Below are 20,059 nucleotides of genomic sequence, written 5' to 3'. Positions count from 1 at the left end.
CGTATGGTGTTTAAAATATGCCATTTTTGTGGTACAGCGTAGGCAGTCAATGTTAGCTGCAGAAAGCTTAGTGGTTGCAATAAAACTGACCCATTTTACTTTTACAAAAGGGTGTAAATTAATGAATCATATAATAGGAAACCAACAGTTTGTGTCTATGTGTAAAGGATACTTCTCTAAGAGTCCGCCACAAAGTAAATTCCTCTAGGAAATCTAACTTCCCTTAACCACAAAGGTCTTTATGCATGAACTATGAGATGGTAATCTTCTCCCAAGTGGCTTAGTCCTTTGCCAACTTTAAAGTCCTAGTTATCTAAACTGAGCTTTTACTCCGACTAATCACGCCCTTCCTTAATATTCAACAGCAGGCCTTCTGTATGTGTGTGTCTGTTTGTGTGCGAATGTGTGGCGGTAGCAGGCCGAGGCTTGTTTCCATTTAGCATCAGGGGATAAATATGGCCGTGACACATGAGATGTTCCAGACTTGACCACAATCTGCCTGTCTCTTCTCCAGGTAGCATTTGTTCAACAGCAGTCAAACTATTTGTATTTCACAGCACCGAATGCTGCAAATCCTACGAAGTCACTCAATGCAGTGTGTGCATACGTGTGAGATGCATGGGTCTGCTTGAGAAAGAGAAAGAGAGCAGGGACATGTGTGTGCTGACAAAGGGTCACTGTACTGCCGGCATGCTCGCTTTACCACTGCAACAAAGAGTATCAAATAACATGAAAGTGTTTGTGTGAGGGAGAGAGTTGTGTGTGTGTATATGACTTGTGCATGTATGGGTTCAGAGACTATATGTAATATCAGGAATAAGGAGGCCAGCAGGCAGGCTTGGATCAAATATACACACATGGATGCATGCACGCACAAGCTTAATAAACCATTGAGTTGAGCGTTTTATTTATATTCCCATCAGTTAAAAATGATCACAATTACATAAACAATCTCAGTGGCATAAACATTGCACACACACACACAAACTTGCATACAAAACATGTTAACGTGACTAGCTGCTGTGATTACGTAATACGTGTGTTTTCTGTGTTTCCCTTTAAGATCCTTTTAAAAGAAAGCCGGCTGCACAAAGAGTGAGCCGGCAGATTTCTTGCGCTGCGTCACCTTTGATCTCAGCACAGTGCGGCCTGCAGAACACATCAGTGCTACAATGAGAAGCAGAACATACACACATAAACAAACTGCCTAAAGCTATCACAGATGCACACACATGCTTGTAAAGACACACATGCATACACTGAGCTCACACGGTACACACAAAACTCAAACTGCCTCACAAACACACCCTTACTTTCGAATACACACGCTTGTGCACACGCCCACAGACGTTCCCACACATTGGGGCCAACAGTTTGGGCATCGACAGCATTCCAATCTGCTTTTCCATTTACAGTGGAAAAATCTGCCCTTTGACCCGGAGTATTTCCAGCATTGAGGAAGGAGGCAGCCAAGGAATGGCATGCTTCCGAAGGAGAGGAGGGATGGATTGCTGCCCATCATTTATATACCGGGTGTTTCTGGTTTGAATCCTATTGCCTTCGTTCCAGCTAATAGAATGGCTACTTTAAGTGTAGAAGGTTAATATTTTACTCAACCTTCAGATGTTACTTGGACATGTAGTGGTGTCATTTGTAATCAGCTAAAAAGACAGGTTTTTCTCACATGATGGTAGACCAAAATAGAACTAAATCCGGATGATTATTAAACTTGTATTCATCAGGTGTACACAAACATCAAAATGCTAAAGTTGCTCTGTGTCTGCATGTTGATGTGAAAACAAGACGATGTTTGCCATACAACTTTGGACTGACATGGAGGATAATTTACTTCAGAAATATCAGCTGCTGCAGGTTTAACATACATTTTAAGAGAATAACTCACATTGTTTACACAGCCAGAAGCATACGTTAACTAGGAATTTCATGCTCATGCTCCACCAACTTTTTTCACCTGCTGAGGGGCTAGCAATAAGAGTGTATGCACATTCATATTCTGTAGCACATTAGAACGTCACTATTTTAGAGTATTTCCAGCAGTTTGAACAACGCTAAGATGCAATGGGAGAAAGTATGGTGTCCTTCTCATTACTGCACCACGATCTCCTGGTTACTTGGTCCTGCCCATAGTAAGTTAAGGAATATAAGCAGGTAGTCCTATGTTGCATACACAATTTACTACATATGCAGTGTGAGGGGAACCTAAGAGTAATGATTTTCAGCTCATTAAAACACTGGACGCATGATTTCTACACACTGATAAGGAGGCAGATAACAACATCAGCTCATTATCTACATTTGAACTAAGGACTGTACTCTACTCTTGATACTGTGAAACTTTTTTGATGAGTAGGTGTCACAGCTTTGAATTCGACTGGAGTAGCATTTATCCAGAGAGAAAGGGAGGTGAGGAAAAATGAAATGAGGTGAAACACTGATAAGTATCTTCATCATTAGAGCAAAATGTTAATGATGCCTTCTGGGATACTGTAGCCCAGCAGATTCAGAAAAATACATTCAGACTAGAATCAAACAGAAAAGGAAACTAAGTAAAACTCAACAAGTATTCGCCCTTTGCAGAACACATGTAAAAACAGTTAATAAAGAAAAAATAATTACAGCTGTTACCATTATAGCAAAAATAAATATGTAAGGCTGAGTGTAGGCGTCTAAAAATGTATTCCACATGTTTAAATTATGTGATCTACGGTAAGAGTGCACAGCACGTGTATATTCTCTTTTTTTTACAAAATGAATGGGAGCAACACACAGTCAATGCAAATATATTAGTATAACTATCATCACATTCTGATTGTGTGCCACACATGTGTCTGTACATGTTGTTCCAATATCTAAATCTATAAATAGATGCAACATAACTTTATAATTTCTTAAAATTAGAAAAAAATGCATGCAATATTGGAATAACCCTAGACTTTGAAGACAATCTACTTAGCCGTCTCCTTCTGAAGAATAATGACAGGTTATTATTTTGTTATTGCTAAACAGAAGATATAAAAAGCAGTAGTACTTTATTTTACTGAGAGCTGTGAAACTAGACACGATGCTGGCACGGAGCACCAACGGCTCATTTGCTAACATGATTAGTGCCAAACCAACCTTCGTTCACTGCTCGTCTGGCACCATGCTCTATTTCAAGCGTCTTACTTCATAATGTGTTAAAAAGTATTCTAGTGAGCTAATTTGTTACAGGACACGCTGCACTTCTTAAGATCAACAGGAATGTTGACTAAACGTTTGGAGTTAAAGGACAAAGGGTAGACGGATGACAGAGGAAGATTTGGGAAAGACAGAAAGACATTGACATACAGTCCAAGTGTAACGGAGATAGGCGGACCAATATCAAGATAATGAAACACAGACTCGAGAGGCAGAGACAGGGTTGTGGGGATCCGGCCATACCATTGAGCACAGTGAGCTACAGGACATCCAGTCCAAGTACAGTAAATCCAGCAAAATCTGGCAACCCAGTGATCAAATCAGTGTTCCCACACTAGAACGACTGGGGTAAGCTATGGGAACACAGTGTCCAAGTAAGTACATAACAGCACTCTCTATTGCACCACTGAGGACAGACTGTCAAGGACCTAGACTGAGAAAATTAATGGATATACTAGCTATAACTGCCTTGCATTCAGGGCTTCTTATAGGTTTTTCCATTGCACGACATGGATTACACAGGCCAAGCTAGGAGAATGTTCTTAAATGTAGCCTGGTTGTAATACCAGTTGGCTCTATATGGAATGTATGGAGTTTTAGAATTTCATAAAGCCCACATTTTGTTTGTAGTAATTCTTTAGTGGGCACAGGAAGTCAGTATTTCCAAGGATATTGTCCATCTGTGCACAATTTCACACATAACACACTGGACTGGTGCCAGTGTTCATAGATGGCAGCTTCCTTGTTCAATGTTCTTAATCATCCTGCAGCTCCAACATTAACTAACTGTGTTCATTCTGATGAAGCCTTGTATTTTTCATTGATGATGCACTTCAGAACTGCTAAGAGATTAACCATGGCACTCTGCAGAACTGCATTGCATAACCTTGCACTGCCATTTATTTACGTTTATTTCAAATCACTGGGCAAACTGTGTCTGTATTACAGAGTTTCCGCTTTAGGAATGTACAGCTAAAGGACAAACTGGCAGAGGGAGGGGAAATGGGAAAAGACAGGAGCGAGAGGAAAGTGAGGTAATTTGGAGTGGTATGGCCATGTCAAACAGCTTGCCCAGTGATTCCTGACAGCCCAGCGCTGCGTCCTCATGCCTTCTGCACAGAGGCCAAGGAGTGAGGTAAGGAGGAACAGAGGGACAGAGGTATGAGAGGCAGAAAGTGCCTGGAGGTTGGAAAATTCTGTAAACTAAACAGAGAAACTTCTCAGCAGCAGGCTGGCTGGAGGATTGGAGGGCAGGGAGAGGGGTACATAAAGACAGACAGACAGGCTGACAAGGAGATATGTGAACGGATGATAATCAGCACCAAACAGAGCACATTGGTAAAAAACTGTCATGATTTACAGGTTTTTCAGTGCGGGTGGACAATGGATGATTAACATGCTCACCATCACACTTGTCAAACTAAACAGACCACCACCAAACCCTGATGGCTGGAATATTTGTTTGCAAGAAAGCAGTGTTAGCCCTGTCTCACATGCCTCAGGGGCGGGACCCCAAAAGCACATGTCTGCGATGAGAAGCTTTTTTTTTTTTTTTAAACAGAAAGGTGCTGAATTGAATTTTCACTGAATAACAACCACAATGAGACATACTTTCCACTCCTTCCATTGCCATCAACAATGGATAGACAGAGCCAATGCTGTAAATAGTTTACAGACCTCACAGAGACAAACACGCCTCTAAAAAACAAATACATCATATAATATGCGTGGTGGCTGAATGCACAGCACACTCACAAAAGTTTACATGGAGTGTGAGCACAGGGTGTGCAACGAGAACACAAAAAGACAATTACATTTTCCACGGATCTTTCTCTTCGTCATTGTTTATGTTGCAAAAGTTTGGTAGTCCATGCCATACATACATGTATGTACATGTGTAGATTTGAGTATATTCTGAGCATGTCAGTGTTTCAACAGATGATGGGAAGCATCCTTGTAAGAATTGCTATTCTCTAATATGGCTGACCAAACAAATAACTTCTTGTAACTAAAATCATAAGAAACAATCTGATTGTACAAAAACAAACAATTGACCATACACAAAAAAGAAAAACAAAGTAGTGTGTGTTCACGTAAGTCTGAGTTCTCCACTAACACCAACAATAAATGTTACATTTAAAGTCATCCTGGGGGAACAATAAATGATCATTTTTATGTAAGGCTAAAATATGCATGTCAACGACAGATCTAGTAGTCTCAAATTATGATGAGGGGCAAAAAAACAGCACAGAAATAATTTATCTCCAGTTCTAATCTCCGACTCCCCCTGCACCTATTTTAATCCCCCACTCCACTTCCTGGTTTAAACTGCACTCTTAACAAGCCGTCTGGGAATCCAAAAACCAACAATATTCACATCCCGAACAGGTCCCCCAGCCTAATAAATTGGTTTCCCAATATTTACCAGACACGCCTGCTTTACTTGTACAGAGCCAAAGTTATGTAACAGCTAGTAATCAGTGCAGAACTCATAACCCTTTAGTAAGGCATTAATCTTTAACCTCTTTACCGTATGAACTGAGATTTACCACGCAGTGTTGAATGTGTGCCACAGCTTGTGATTCAAGCCTGTGACATTCCCACAGAGAAGGAAATACCTTTGCTGCTCATGAAGACTACAATTAAATCTAATCTTTCAGTACTTTGTCCAACTTTGTCATAGAGGGTAATTCAGAGCCACAACTTCCCAATTCTTCAAGCATTTACCGGATGCGATCGATTTATCTCTTGATCAAGTGATTTATGTAGGTCGTATTAAAGTCAGACTTAACTGGAAATGCTTTCTGATCTCGCAACATAACAGCCATGACCAGAACACGCCAGGATCATAGCAAGGGAGAGTATTTATGAGAAATAGTCTGCCCTCACATTACTGTAACTTGGTATGTTACTGTAAGCAGCATTGGCTGGCCCCATGTGAAGATCATTAAAAGCGACGATGGGGGACTCCGCCTTCCAGGAATAGAGAGACAAGTCTCTAAATCTTTGTCAACACATGAACTCACAAATGCAAACAGGCTGCACAGAAATGCAGCCATGTGCTCAGGTACACACTCACGCAAAAACACGCACACATGCTCCGCTCCTCCACTCCTAACCTCGCTCTTTTCTTTTTCTCAAACAAAGCCGCAAACTCTCTCGCACACACACACACACACACACACACACACACACACACCAGCGCCATACTATCACATGCAAGCAATCAGCATGCTTCGGATGAGCAAAACATGGGGCAGATGTAGACCATGGAAAATTCCTAAACGCTTAAGTCCAACACACTTGACCGCTAAACACAGCTGATTTACGATATTCAAATACAGCATGAATCAAAACAAATATCTTGAATCACACGACTCAGTTATAAAAGCAGATCAGCTGATGTCTCATATCCTGTTTTTCTGACAAGGTCTCCCATATTGTATGAAAACAATGTTTAGTATCAAGTTCAACCACACGATATTATAACGCCTTGTAAAATATGAAACCCAAAAGAGGCCTGCTGCGAAAATTAAACCTTAATTCCTGGAAAGTTCCTGAAAGGTTTCTACAGTGTGTTTTAGCGGGGTTGGACTTACATATGTGCCAGTGGAGGGTTCACCCGGAGGTAGAGAGCCAGGGCTGAGGACAGGGGAGCTTGTTGGACTGCAGAGCTCGGGGAAAGGGTTCGGGATGGCAGGGAGAGATGATGTCCTTAGCTGCTGCTCCTGTTCCTGCAACCTCCTGGATAAAGGACACAACACAGAGGAACGTTCATACCGTGGTCAAACATACTTTTAGCATTAGCGTGCGTTCACAAAATCAACGATGAACTGAAGTCTAAGGCTGTGACCTAAAACAGCCTTTTGAAAAGTGAGATGGGAGAACTTTGAATTAAGAGCCGCTGACACATGTGAAATATGTGCGCAGAGAGAGGAATAAATAAAGCATTGCCGTACAGTATCCAGGCTCATGTCTGTTTCCATCTGATCTAACCGTAATGACGGTCTGCCAGCAAGTGAAAATCACAGACCCCCGCAATGTGCCAGATAATTGTTTGCAATATTCATCACACATCAATATTAAATTATGACATCGCTTTAAAGCAGTTTTTTAATTAGGCACATACAGTACAGTAAAGCTCACGGCCTGGGAGAGGAATGAGGATTTGACAGCTGATCATAAACTTTTCAAGGATTCACTCAAGCAAGTTTGTGAAATTCTATCTAGACAGCTAGCTCAGAGAATCACTGTGGAAGACTCTTTTTCTTAGTCTCGTTCTCTTTCTCTGTCAAACTGTCTCTCTGTAGAAACCAGCGAGTTCAAAAGGGAACAGGCCTTTTGATGTTGTCCCATCTGAGCTTGAGAACAGGGTTATTCGGAGGTCAGCCCTGAATAATAAGAACTTCATAGCATGTGTTTGAGAGACAGAGAGAGAGAGATCTCATAAGACAGAAGACACCATTACCTGATCATCCCTCCTCTGTTCCTCTCATATACTCCAAAGGCGAATAATAGGAGCTGACACCAGCTCTGCTGTGTTTATGTGCACTAAATGTATGCATCCATCCATAGACTTTGTGTGTGTGTGTGTGTGTGTGTGTGTGTGTGTGTGTGTGTGTGTGTGTGTGTGTGTGTGTGTGTGTGTGTGTGTGTGTGTGTGTGTGTGTGTGTGTGTGTGCAATCCTACTTTTGAATGCATACAATAACAGCCTTAGGGAAAACATTGTTTAGTACTCTTCAAATTGAGAGATATTTGTACTTGGCACTAAAATAAATGAGATTTTTTACCTTTCTCCTCCTGCTGGTGTAGTTTGAGACAAAGAGGGAGTGACAAGGAGGAACGGGTCATTCAAAGGCTACAGACTTTGAGCAGGGAGGAAACGTTATGCCCAATTATTTGGAAGGTGGGTGGTGAGGAATGATAGTGGGGAGTGAGAGGATGTGAAGAGAAAAAAAAAAAGAGGCTCTTCGTGTGTGTGTGTGTGTGTGTGTGTGTGTGTGTGTGTGTGTGTGTGTGTGTGTGTGTGTGTGTGTGTGTGTGTGTGTGTGTGTGTGTGTGTGTGTGTGTGTGTGTGTTTGTGTGTGTGTGTGTGTGTGTGTGTGTGTGTGTGTGTGTGTGTGTGTGTGTGTGTGTGTGCGCAAATGTATGAAGCTGGAAGGAGTTAGCTTTAAGTTTGGTGCCATACTTCTGAGTGCATGTTTGAAGTCTTAATTACATTTTTAACTGCTGGTGGCGCCTGAGATGCGTTTGATGTCACTGTGAAACACCTGAGGAGTGCAAACATTCTACTGAGGAAAGACTTATGAAAAATTCAAACCAACCATGTGTTAAATAAATACAACAAAGGCTGAGCCAATTTTGTATTATTTATTATTTGTATTATATTTAATTGATTGGTCTGTGACTATTCTGTATGAATAACCAAATCATTTAGTTGATAAACTGTTTATTGACCGCTTTAAATTAAATAAAAACTGAGCTGAAAAACACCTTACTCTTTTGAGTCACTTAACACGCACAACACAATGCTGCACTTATTATCACACATTTTCCTGTTGCATCAAAACAAACCTAAGTTTACGTATGAAACATTTGGATGCAAGGAAAATGTATGTCTCGCTCAAGAGCACTTCAAAAGCCATTTTCAAAGCCATTTGAAGTCATTCAAAGCCTGATATACAGACTCTTCATGTCATACCAACATTCATGTGGATTAAACTATTGTGTTTTGAAGGACCATCATTATGCCATTCTTCAGCCAAGACATTTTTACGTACATTTTTGTTGCATATAAAGTGAGTGCTGTCCATCAGAGTAGTCTGTTGCAACCAATCCAACTATTAGCTGTTAAAGTGGGCAAAGAAATATTAAGAAAATGTATATCAGCATTCACTCCAGAAGCCCCTACCTGACAGCGAGGATGTGCATGGGTTGTGACCGCCTGAGGCTCGATTGTGGGGAGTCTGCAGACGACGGGGAAGAGGACGGAGGCTCCGTGGAGACGTGGCTTAGAGCGTGTGAGTGTTGACCCTGCCGAGGCTGGTTGTGTTGCATCTGATTGTGATGGTGCTGTTGGTGCGGGGAAGAGGTCTGTCCATTGTGCAGCAGTGGGGTGGACTCTGTCTGTGGACCACTGCAGGTGGAGTACAGGCTCTCCAGCGAAGAGTTCATATCATTCACCAGGGCCTCCAAATCGACATCATCCTCTGGAGGAGATATATAGAAAGGGAACGCATTACTAAATAATGTTAAAAGTAACTAGCAGTCAAATATCCCTAAAAAGAGGACTGCAACAAATGCTTAAGAGACCAAAAGTAGGTTTTAAAAAAGGGCAGAGAAAGGCGTTATGACATGGTGGAGCAGAAAACACAACGCTAAAGCTTGGGGGAACATCTAAACCGAAAGGCAATAAAACACAATAAAAGGAAAGATGAAATTCCTCTATGCTTTCTGTTTTGGTTTCAAATAGTTGAGGCACACACTAAAACTAAGAAAGTCCCTGGATATTGTTGGGACTTTCCCTTTCTATTTTAGTATCTCTATCATTTCATTGTGGCCAGATTCCAACCCTTGACCTCATTTTGTTTGCACCACCTTGATTCTGAGTAATACTAAAAAAAAAAAAAAACTGGCACACACAGAACACAAGCGCACACACACACACACACACTTTCTTAACTGTGTACAGTGTGCTCCTCTGTGAGCCAAATCTCCAGGGCTAACAGGTACAAGCTCCAACCTGCCCTTAACACTTTTCAACTCTCACCGCTGGGGTTCACAGCGAAGGCATGGCACAGCAAGCATCTGCTTCGACTTCACAGCATGCATTAAATATTGGGCTTTTAAAAGGCCTTTAAAAACAGGATTCTTTTCAGAAGTGGAATCTATCCTCAAAGCCCCAGTGAAAGGCTCTAGGCTCATTTAAATTCATGAAGAGATTTTTTTTCAACCGAAGGGAGCATGTTGTATCGAAGTTTCAAGTGAGCACAATTGAAGGGAAGATCTCTCTCTAATTGCTTCACGCTATGAAAGTTTTATCATTGGGTTAAACTGGGTGCATAACTTAGCTCTTTCTGAATTACAATCTCCAGTGTCGACTCATCTTATGATATATAATTCTCTATTATGAATTAATCATCAAATCTCTGATCATCCAGATCCTGCCAACTGTACTGTAGGACACAAGTAAACCACTAGGGGGGGACAGGCTCTAATTGTAAAGTGTAGGGGATCTCAAACGGACATGATCTCACATATTCATTAAAAGTGTTACAGGCAGATTTAAATGACATGCATTACATTGTAACCAAATAATAGACTATAGTTAAATTGAATTGCTATTTACAGTAATGGTAAGAGAACTATCTGATCAGGTCATTATTTATTTTTAAATATTTGTTGTGCTCTTACCGTATTGTGGAGACAGAGTAAAAATTAGGTGACAGTGGGATTACATGCAGCAAATTCTCCAGAGCCGGATTTGAACCCATCCATAAGAAATAGATGTGAACAAATGATAAAAGGTAATTAAATTTAAGGGAAAAGTAAAGATTTTTGAGCCAAAAGGTGTAGTCTGAATGTAAACTTAGTTTGATTACCGTTTTTACATAGCAAAGTCAAATGATTAAACTTAATTTAAATGAGTGAACTAACTTTTAGTCCTTGTCAAGACTATTACAAACGGAAACCTCTTTGAAAGATAAATAAATCAACTCTTTATATTTATTTTACCCGTTGTTTCTAAATTCAAACCAGCTATTTTTCATTTCATTCTCTAAACGGCCCATGAATACAGTTAGGAAGCAAATAATTGGTGCAATTTTAGGTTCAAAGGACAACACAGTTTGAAAGCATGTTTGTAAATAGAAAGCACATTGGTTGGATGTTCAATTTAACTTTTATCATGCAGTCGTTCCATCAGAACTACAGGGTTAAAATGTGCCCTGCACTTTGTGACTCATGACATTTCCCCACAGCTCAGTGTGCAGGACAGCTGACAGCTGGATCCTGCAAGGTGCTGTGAGGGTCATGCCACTCTAAAGTCCCACTGTTCAGCGGAAAGCTGACGTTGGGAAAAAGCATTTGATTGACATAAAGTTTTAAAAGCACTGGCTTCAAAGTGAGCCCTTAAGCCTGGGATGGAATCAGTTTCCCATGGAACTACTTTTTTCTAAATAAAAGAATGTTCCAGAGGCAACAACAACATGAAGAGAGACAGTTGAGCTGGGTAGTAAACATCCCCATCATTGCATGCATCTGCATAGCTTTGTCTTTAGCACTGATGCTGAAAGCTACCTTATGAACCTAAAGTGTCGCCTTTGTGGAGCTTTTCCTGAAAACATGTCTTGTAGCTGTATCACAGGTGGCTGTAAATCACAGGTGGTTAATCTGGCGGTATTAATAGTGACATGTAAGCTGGAGCAGCTACTTATAGTTAGCCTGCAGAGCTAAAGAGCTATGGGTTCATACGTGGCCATACACAAGCTAAGAACAGGCAATATACAGTGGGGCAAAAAAGTATTTAGTCAGCCACCAATTGTGCAAGTTCTCCCATTTAAAAAGATGAGAGAGGCCTGTAATTTTCATCATAGGTATACCTCAACTATGAGAGACAGAATGAGAAAATAAAATCCAGAAAATCACATTGTAGGATTTTTAATGAATTTATTTTCAAATTATTGTGGAAAATAAGTATTTGGTCAATAACAAAAGTTCATCTCAATACTTTGTTATATACCCTTTGTTGGCAATGACAGAGGTCAAACGTTTTCTGTAAGTCTTCACAAGGTTTCACACACTGTTGCTGGTATTTTGGCCCATTCCTCCATGCAGATCTCCTCTAGAGCAGTGATGTTTTGGGGCTGTCGCTGGGCAACACGGACTTTCAACTCCCTCCAAAGATTTTCTATGGGGTTGAGATCTGGAGACTGGCTAGGCCACTCCAGGACCTTGAAATGCTTCTTACGAAGCCACTCCTTCGTTGCCCTGGCGGTGTGTTTGGGATCATTGTCATGCTGAAAGACCCAGCCACGCTTCATCTTCAGTGCCCTTGCTGATGGAAGGAGGTTTTCACTCAAAATCTCACGATACATGGCCCCATTCATTCTTTCCTTTACACGGATCAGTCGTCCTGGTCCCTTTGCAGAAAAACAGCCCCAAAGCATGATGTCTCCACCCCCATGCTTCACAGTAGGTATGGTGTTCTTTGGATGCAACTCTGCATTCTTTCTCCTCCAAACACGACGAGTTGAGTTTTTACCAAAAAGTTCTATTTTGGTTTCATCTGACCATATGACATTCTCCCAATCCTCTTCTGGATCATCCAAATGCCCTCTAGCAAACTTCAGACGGGCCTGGACATGTACTGGCTTAAGCAGGGGGACACGTGTGGAATTGCAGGATTTAAGTCCCTGCGGCGTAGTGTGTTACTGATGGTAGCCTCTGTTACTTTGGTCCCAGCTCTCTGCAGGTCATTCACTAGGTCCCCCCGTGTGGTTCTGGGATTTTTGCTCACCGTTCTTGTGATGATTTTGACCCCACGGGGTGAGATCTTGCGTGGAGCCCCAATCGAGGGAGATTAGCAGTGGTCTTGTATGTCTTCCATTTTCTAATAATTGCTCCCACAGTTGATTTCTTCACACCAAGCTGCTTACCTGTTGCAGATTCAGTTTTCCCAGCCTGGTGCAGGTCTACAATTTAGTCTCTGGTCTCCTTTGACAGCTCTTTGGTCTTGGCCATAGTGGAGTTTGGAGTATGACTGTTTGAGGTTGTGGACAGGTGTCTTTTATACTGATAACGAGTTCAAAAAGGTGCCATTAATACAGGTAACGAGTGGAGGACAGAGGAGCCTCTTAAAGAAGAAGTTACAGGTCTGTGAGAGCCAGAAATCTTGCTTGTTTGTAGGTGACCAAATACTTATTTTACCGAGGAATTTACCAATTAATTCATTTAAAATCCTACAATGTGATTTCCTGGATTGTTTCCCCCATTCTGTCTCTCATAGTTGAAGTGTACCTATGATGAAAATTACAGGCCTCTCTCATCTTTTTAAATGGGAGAACTTGCACAATTGGTGGCTGACTAAATACTTTTTTGCCCCACTGTACTTGTAAGACAGAACAGAGACACATAACCAAAACAAACATATCAACAAATGGTTTCTTTTTACAACTAAATCAACCAAAACTTAACCATTTTTATCTGGTTATGCTAGTCGAACAAATCATGTACTCATCATCCATCAATAACACAAGGGGAGACATGTAACCACAGGCTAGTTGGAGAAAACATGGTTCCCCTCAAAATCTGACCTAGTTTGGCCTCGGGATAGGGACTGGCTGAGCTGTTTTCTTCCAAAAAAACAACCCATAAAATCCCTCATGGATGTGGGAATGCTGCGTCATTATCAGTCATACGATCATAATCACCTGTGTATGTCACAATCAGGCAAACAAAGGCCTGCGTCATTCACCCGGGTGTAAGGCTAACCGATTGATGACACAGGCAGCATGCAGGCAGGCACGCACGCACCGTATTTAAACCCCTGAAGATTCGGAAAAGTAACTGAACACCCACTCCACCCCTCTTGTGCAACGCTAAGTGGTTATAACAGTAAAACAGAAACATATCTGTAAAGGAATAAGGGCAAAATATATGTAATGAAGTCTTTTAGCTTGTTTTGCCAGGTAAATTATCATAAATCAAGTTTCAACTCTTACTTGTACCATAAACTACATATTTTTCAACATGTTGTTCATACTATTTCAATAAAGATTTGAAGCATTGATGTAGCACATAAATGCTTAACCTCGGCAAATGTCAATGTTTTGGGGCCAGACTGAACTATGGAATTCATAACAAGATAAAAATGTCAAACGTGCCATAGGCATTATTGTGGAGTTCATTTATACCTCACATATAAACCACTCCTCTCCTAAGAACCTATAAGCAGTTAAATAATAGGCAACAAATATCCCAAGCTCCCTCTGTCTTTATTGTAATAAAGTTATAAGCAACCAAAAAACTGAGGGGTGAAAATGTCATGTCCTGCATGTACAAACTCACTAAAGATTACACAAAAACAGAAGGTCTGCTACAGCGTGGAACAGGATGCAACTGCCTCGCCTCAGACACATTTAGCTAGTAAAAAACATTCTAAGATAATAGCCAATCAAAAATTGTTAATAACCTCCGGATATGTCTCACAATATTATGCCACTAAACTATACCCATGATGGATCCAATCACTCGAATGTTTAGTAACATCATAAATAAAAATAAAGTAAAAGTAGTAGATTCTCTTTGAGCAACTCAACTTTTCTCTTCTTCTAATTTGTTCTCTTGTCTTTTTCTGTCCCTTTCCAGACGTCATGTTATCCCAGGGCACACGATGTCCTGAACTAAGAAAAGAGCAGGTTCCTAACTGCCAACTGCCTTTTCTGAAAGAAAATGTTATCTTAACACTTGCTGTCCCCTTTCTCTCATATCTTATAAGAAAACAGATGGGTGTGCTAACTGTTGACTCAATGATGGTTGGTGAATATTAAATGTAGCCTAGTCCTTTAAGTTATTTTTGAGTATTTCTAAATTGTAATTGTGGCCTTTGGCAGAGGAGGAGTTATATAACCCTATAGACAATGAACTTAGCTATACCACTGAAGTCACCCTGGCGTGTGCAAAGGAGAAAACAACAGAGGAGAGGAGACAGCGTTTGCACAGTACAAGCCTGAGACATCGCATCTGTGAGTAACTGGAAAGGACTGCCTTGTGTGTCAAACCACGACCCGGGAAAATGTGGCTTTGTCATTCGTCTATTTATTTAAAGAATAATGCATTTCGGCAAACCAAATTAAACAACTTATAATAATAATTAAAAAAACGTACAACACAGTAAAATATAATGTGCAATTTTTAGATTAATTGTTGGAAAGTGGTTTTGAATCTAATAATAACAGCAAGGACTATAATCCTACTTATAACACTACAGGTAGTGGGGCTGAACAGACTATGAGGATGATATGTAATACAGCTGGTGAACAGGCTTAAATGGTAAAAAGACTTAAAAGTTGTAGCTTATTTGACACCTTTTACTTGAAAATAAAATGAGACAGGGAAGGAGATCTGACAAAAATATATATAGTCAGCACAAATGAATCAAGCTCCAGACTTCTAACAAACTAAAAACACAAAAACTAAAATTAAACATCCATCCCTCTAAAAATATTTTCATTCCGACAGTGTAAGCTAAATCCTTTCTTAGTTAAATTATTTCGTCTGTCTCTCTGGTCCTCTTGAGTTCCCTCCATCCCGGCTGATCCTGAAATATTACAATGTAATTTCTGCTCCATTTATTTCCCATGCCAGCGCCAAGCGTTCTAATTCACTCGTTGAGTCCTCGCAGACTCCCCGCCCTTACCTCCCATGCTGAGCCAATATTGTGCTTAAATCTCATGCTCCGATTGTCATGGATGAACCCTGTATGGCACAATTAGATTGACGGCGTAATTATAATGGCACCCTGTGTCCATGCAGATCATCCTTTGAACTGCTGAAATGTTTACAGCGGAAGAGACCCAAATATATATTATCCCCCTCGACCCACCCCCGGCCAAGTGGAAAATAATGAGCAGCAAGCCGCTGTCCACACTGTAATGAAACACACGCACACACAAAGCCATAGTAATAGTACAAGAATCCCAGGTAATTTCTGTGACCTTTGGAGTCTTATTTATGAAAATAAATGGAGACTGCACAGCTTTCGTTGCAGCAAGTCAATGTACCGTAAGTCCCAGGAGTATGAAATATCATATGGCATGTCACATTGTGTAAAATCGATGAAATTTGACGTCAGTGCATTACAAAATATGTTCTTCTGTGTCATACAACACCGATGTCACTCAAGAATAATGGATGAGTTTATTGTACAAGCATCAGCACAAACACACATGCACATACACGCATTTCTATTGATGGAAGGTGGTGGACCAACCTTGATGGTTAGGAGAACCCCGATTGGTCGATTGCTGGAAGCTTGGACCAATAAGGTCAGCTTGTCTGTGATTGGAGGACCGGTCTATATTGTCCTGCTGTGGGACAGAGAAGCAAAAAAGAAAACAAATCATATTTCAAAATAAAATATTGCAATCCTCATTGTTAGATACAAATTACAAATCCACTGCAGGGCACTTGTTAAACTTCAAGCAATACATAAGGGTTCATGTTTGTTTATGATAGAAAAGTGGTTATCCAGAGATCGCTCAAACATCCAAATGAATGGTCACATATTCAAGAATTTGATGTGGTACCCTTTTAAATCCAGACCAGACGCAACAATTAAATTATAGAGTTTTCTAAGTGCTTATAGCGGCTGAGGACATGGCAGTTGTACATTAAAGAGGCAGCAGTGCTTGCAGAATTAGTTCAATCTGATGTGAAGCGTTTACCTTCAAAAGTTTATATTTTTAATTAATATATTATCCCTTTTTTAAATTATTCCCATTTGGACATAATGCTACAAGATCTTATTTATTTATTCAATACAGAAAATACAACTTGGTTAGGTTTAAGGTTAAGATAGTCTTTCTACACTGCCTGTTTTAAAACAGTGTGAGAACATTGCCAGGTGTGTATCAGAGCACATTTTAAGATACCATTTAACCATTTACCATGTCCTCGTTTGACTTCTCTTACTCGTATCATATTTCCAATCACTTTAAAAATAATAATAAAATAACATGTTCTTTCAATTGAATTTAAAAGATTTATATTAATTGTGTCAGAGTTGTTGCATTAGAGACGGATTAAAAAATGTAAAGCTAAAATTTGACTTTTGTTTTTGTTCTCATTTAAAACCCTTTTTCTACATCATCTGTAACATTGAAATTACCTTTACAAACAAGACTAAATTAGCATTTTGTAGGGATTTCACTCACTGTGCGAGTTAATCTTGAGGTAGAACTCCACTCCGCTCAATTCTTCAAAGAAAAGGCTTGGCTGAATAGTTTAGAAAATATAGAATCCATGATTTGCCAGTGAAGAAAAAGTTATAAGCGTTCCTCTCGGTTGCCTACACTGGTGCCTACGTCCACACTAAATTGGATATAAAGGCGAAGGTCAAAGTCAGCATATGGTTCTGTCCATGAACGCCCCCAACCCTTCTGCTATACCAACTAACCCAACTTGCGTTGTATTGTCTTGCGTTCCAGCCGTCTTGGCCGGGTAGGAAAATAGATTTTGGAGTGCAATGGGACTAACTTTCTTTTGAAATTTAAAAAAGGGAGGTAAAATAACCACCACATCAACCGATTTATTCCCATGACATAGCATACCCCATCATCAACACACAATGTGTGGGGGTCCAGCTACTAGACTGTGACTGATCCGCACCCAGCCACCCAAACAGCACTGGAACGCTGTTTGGTTGGTGGTATGGTACGCCGTTAGTATGTCTATGTGTGAGTGTGTGTGTTCAGGACAGGATGGTCATGGTTCAGCTCCACTGAGCAAAAATGTAGGGATTCTTTCATACCATATACTGGACTGGAAGCTATTTTGCATGTCTGGGAGTAAATGAGTTAACACACACACACACGCACTAAAGGACAAAAATAATCTTTAAAGCACAACTTCACCTCTTTGTGGATCTTACCAAAAAAAATTCCAAAACCCAAAAAGCCTTTGATGCCTCTACGGACAATTGACAAAATGTTAACTTGGGGGTTTAATCCTATAAATAGCGACCATTTAGCATAATTCTCAGCCATGCCATTGGCTAACTCTGCGATTGGCTAAAGGTTTACTGAAGCTTATAATGTTGAGACAATGAAGACAGAGTGAAAAAAAAGTCAACATGTCTTCTTATATTGTGTGCTAAATGAAAAACACAGATGGGCTTCATCTTTTATACTTCCTTTTACTTTTTCTCCTCATACACTCATTATTTTAGACACATGCACACACATGTTGCTTAAGTTCTTAGACAGGGGTCAAAATAGCACGGAGGGTAAGCCAAGAAGTATATAAGGGCCCTTTCATATTGATGAAGTTGAAAGGAACTTTAAATGAGGGGTCGACGGTTTAGCTTTTTTAAAGGGGTCAGTGGAGGGCCAGAGACAAGGTTAAGTCACTGAAAGCAGGACAGACACAAAGGTCCAGAGATCGGGGCTCAAACTAAAAGGAAAAGGCTGAGACGCATCAAGCTACGCCTTTAAAACAGGTCAGACTGAGGTTAGGTGTAATGACCAGGGACTGAATATGGATCAACACTTGGGCTAACTAAGAACTAAGAAATACCAGCTGGACTCGATTCATAAGTATATTTTAAAAACAGCATGAAATGTCCATTATGGTTCGATTAACCCAGAACTAACTTTTTAGAAATCTTACTCAATGTTCTAGCAGGACATTATTTTGCTGAAAGCATTTGCTTTCTGTAGACAGTCCTGGTAACACCTACATGAATACTAGACAGCAAGTGGAAATCCCTTGTTACATAATGAACCAGAATGAGATCAGGAGGTCACACTGGTGTCTGCTCTAGTGCTTTGTTTATCTGTTTGTTGACACAGTGGGACTCAGCTGCTGTCACAGCACAGCTGAGCCGATGGGCTTCTACATTTATTCACATAACATTGGCAGAATAAGAAAAAACACATTTTCTTTCTAAATATAAAATATTCAATAAAACATTCCTCCATTTTATTTTAAGCAGCATTTAACATCATAACCGTGGATTTATATACATCAAGCATGTAAGCATCTACCAGTGTGTATGTAGATTAACTACCTCCAAAATAAACAGCAGGACGTCGGATATGAAAACAAAGGCTTCTTTATGTAGAGAAATCAGTAGCGACCATTACACGTTCAGCAAACACCACAAACATATAATCAACAGCTCCATGTATTTGCTAGTCATTTTTGGTATACGCGGCACTACTTTCATCCTAAGGAAAACGCGCGTAACTCTTGTTTTAGTCGCTAAGCATTCTAGTAGTTCAGTTTCTTAACCCTTTGTTAGGCAATAGAACAGAAAACATATCTCAAATCAATATCAATCAGATAGAATACAACAAAATATAATTATTTCTAACTCTCCTTTTAACTGTAAATAGTAATACAACCTTTAGCAGCTTTCTATGCATTAAATCAATAAACAGATTAAATCATTAATCTTATAACTGTAAGCTATTAAGTTACAACAGTGTATCAAGTCATCCTTATGGAATACATCACTCTTAACCTGGTAATCCTGCCTAGCCAGCGAACAATTGAGATATACATTTGCCTAAAAAAAAATTAATTTTATTAATGGGATCACATAAATGGGTTGACAAACTGAGTAAAAGCTGCAGAGTCAACTCTTGAGCAAAACAAATGGAATTGTGTGATATCTACAATTATGGATAGGTTATGGGAAACTCCACACAATCTTGTTAATGTTTAGCCCCAGATAAACCAATACTGCTATCTCAGGTCAAAACTTATGCTCAAGAGCTAGACTCTGCTTATTTACCCAGTGATCATGCTTAGGGTTTGGAAAGCCTAGTACACTAGTGGGCATACAAAACTATACATGACAATATTATTTTAGGTAAACAAGAGATTCTTTGTGCTTACACAGCATATTACTGTTTACTCTACTCTAAGTTTTACTATACACGAGGGCCCAGGTTTGTTTTTCATGTATTTACATTATAGCATGTATGATTGGAACTGTAGTTCTTTTATCCGCTACAATTCTGAGACTCACTGTCCTATCATACCACATCCGATGTGCATTGCTTTGCACATACCATCATCTATTCACAGGTCAACATCCTTCAACAGAAACTAAATTAAGTGTCGATATAACACTTG

The 20,059-nt window shown here is 40.0% G+C and overlaps 1 protein-coding gene across 1 annotated transcript in view; it reads right to left on the bottom strand.

The window, feature by feature from the left end:
* The window catches only part of grb10b (growth factor receptor-bound protein 10b), a 60,210-nt gene that overhangs the window by 23,214 nt on the left and 16,937 nt on the right, over nt 1-20,059 (bottom strand). Inside the window, 3 exon segments of the mRNA XM_063878868.1 lie at nt 6,798-6,942; nt 9,111-9,408; nt 16,191-16,287. Coding sequence (XP_063734938.1) covers nt 6,798-6,942; nt 9,111-9,408; nt 16,191-16,287 — 540 coding nt within the window.

This window comes from Eleginops maclovinus, chromosome 3 (assembly GCF_036324505.1).
Source record: "Eleginops maclovinus isolate JMC-PN-2008 ecotype Puerto Natales chromosome 3, JC_Emac_rtc_rv5, whole genome shotgun sequence".
Classification (NCBI taxonomy): domain Eukaryota; kingdom Metazoa; phylum Chordata; class Actinopteri; order Perciformes; family Eleginopidae; genus Eleginops; species Eleginops maclovinus.
This window is presented reverse-complemented; position numbering and strand designations above follow the sequence as displayed.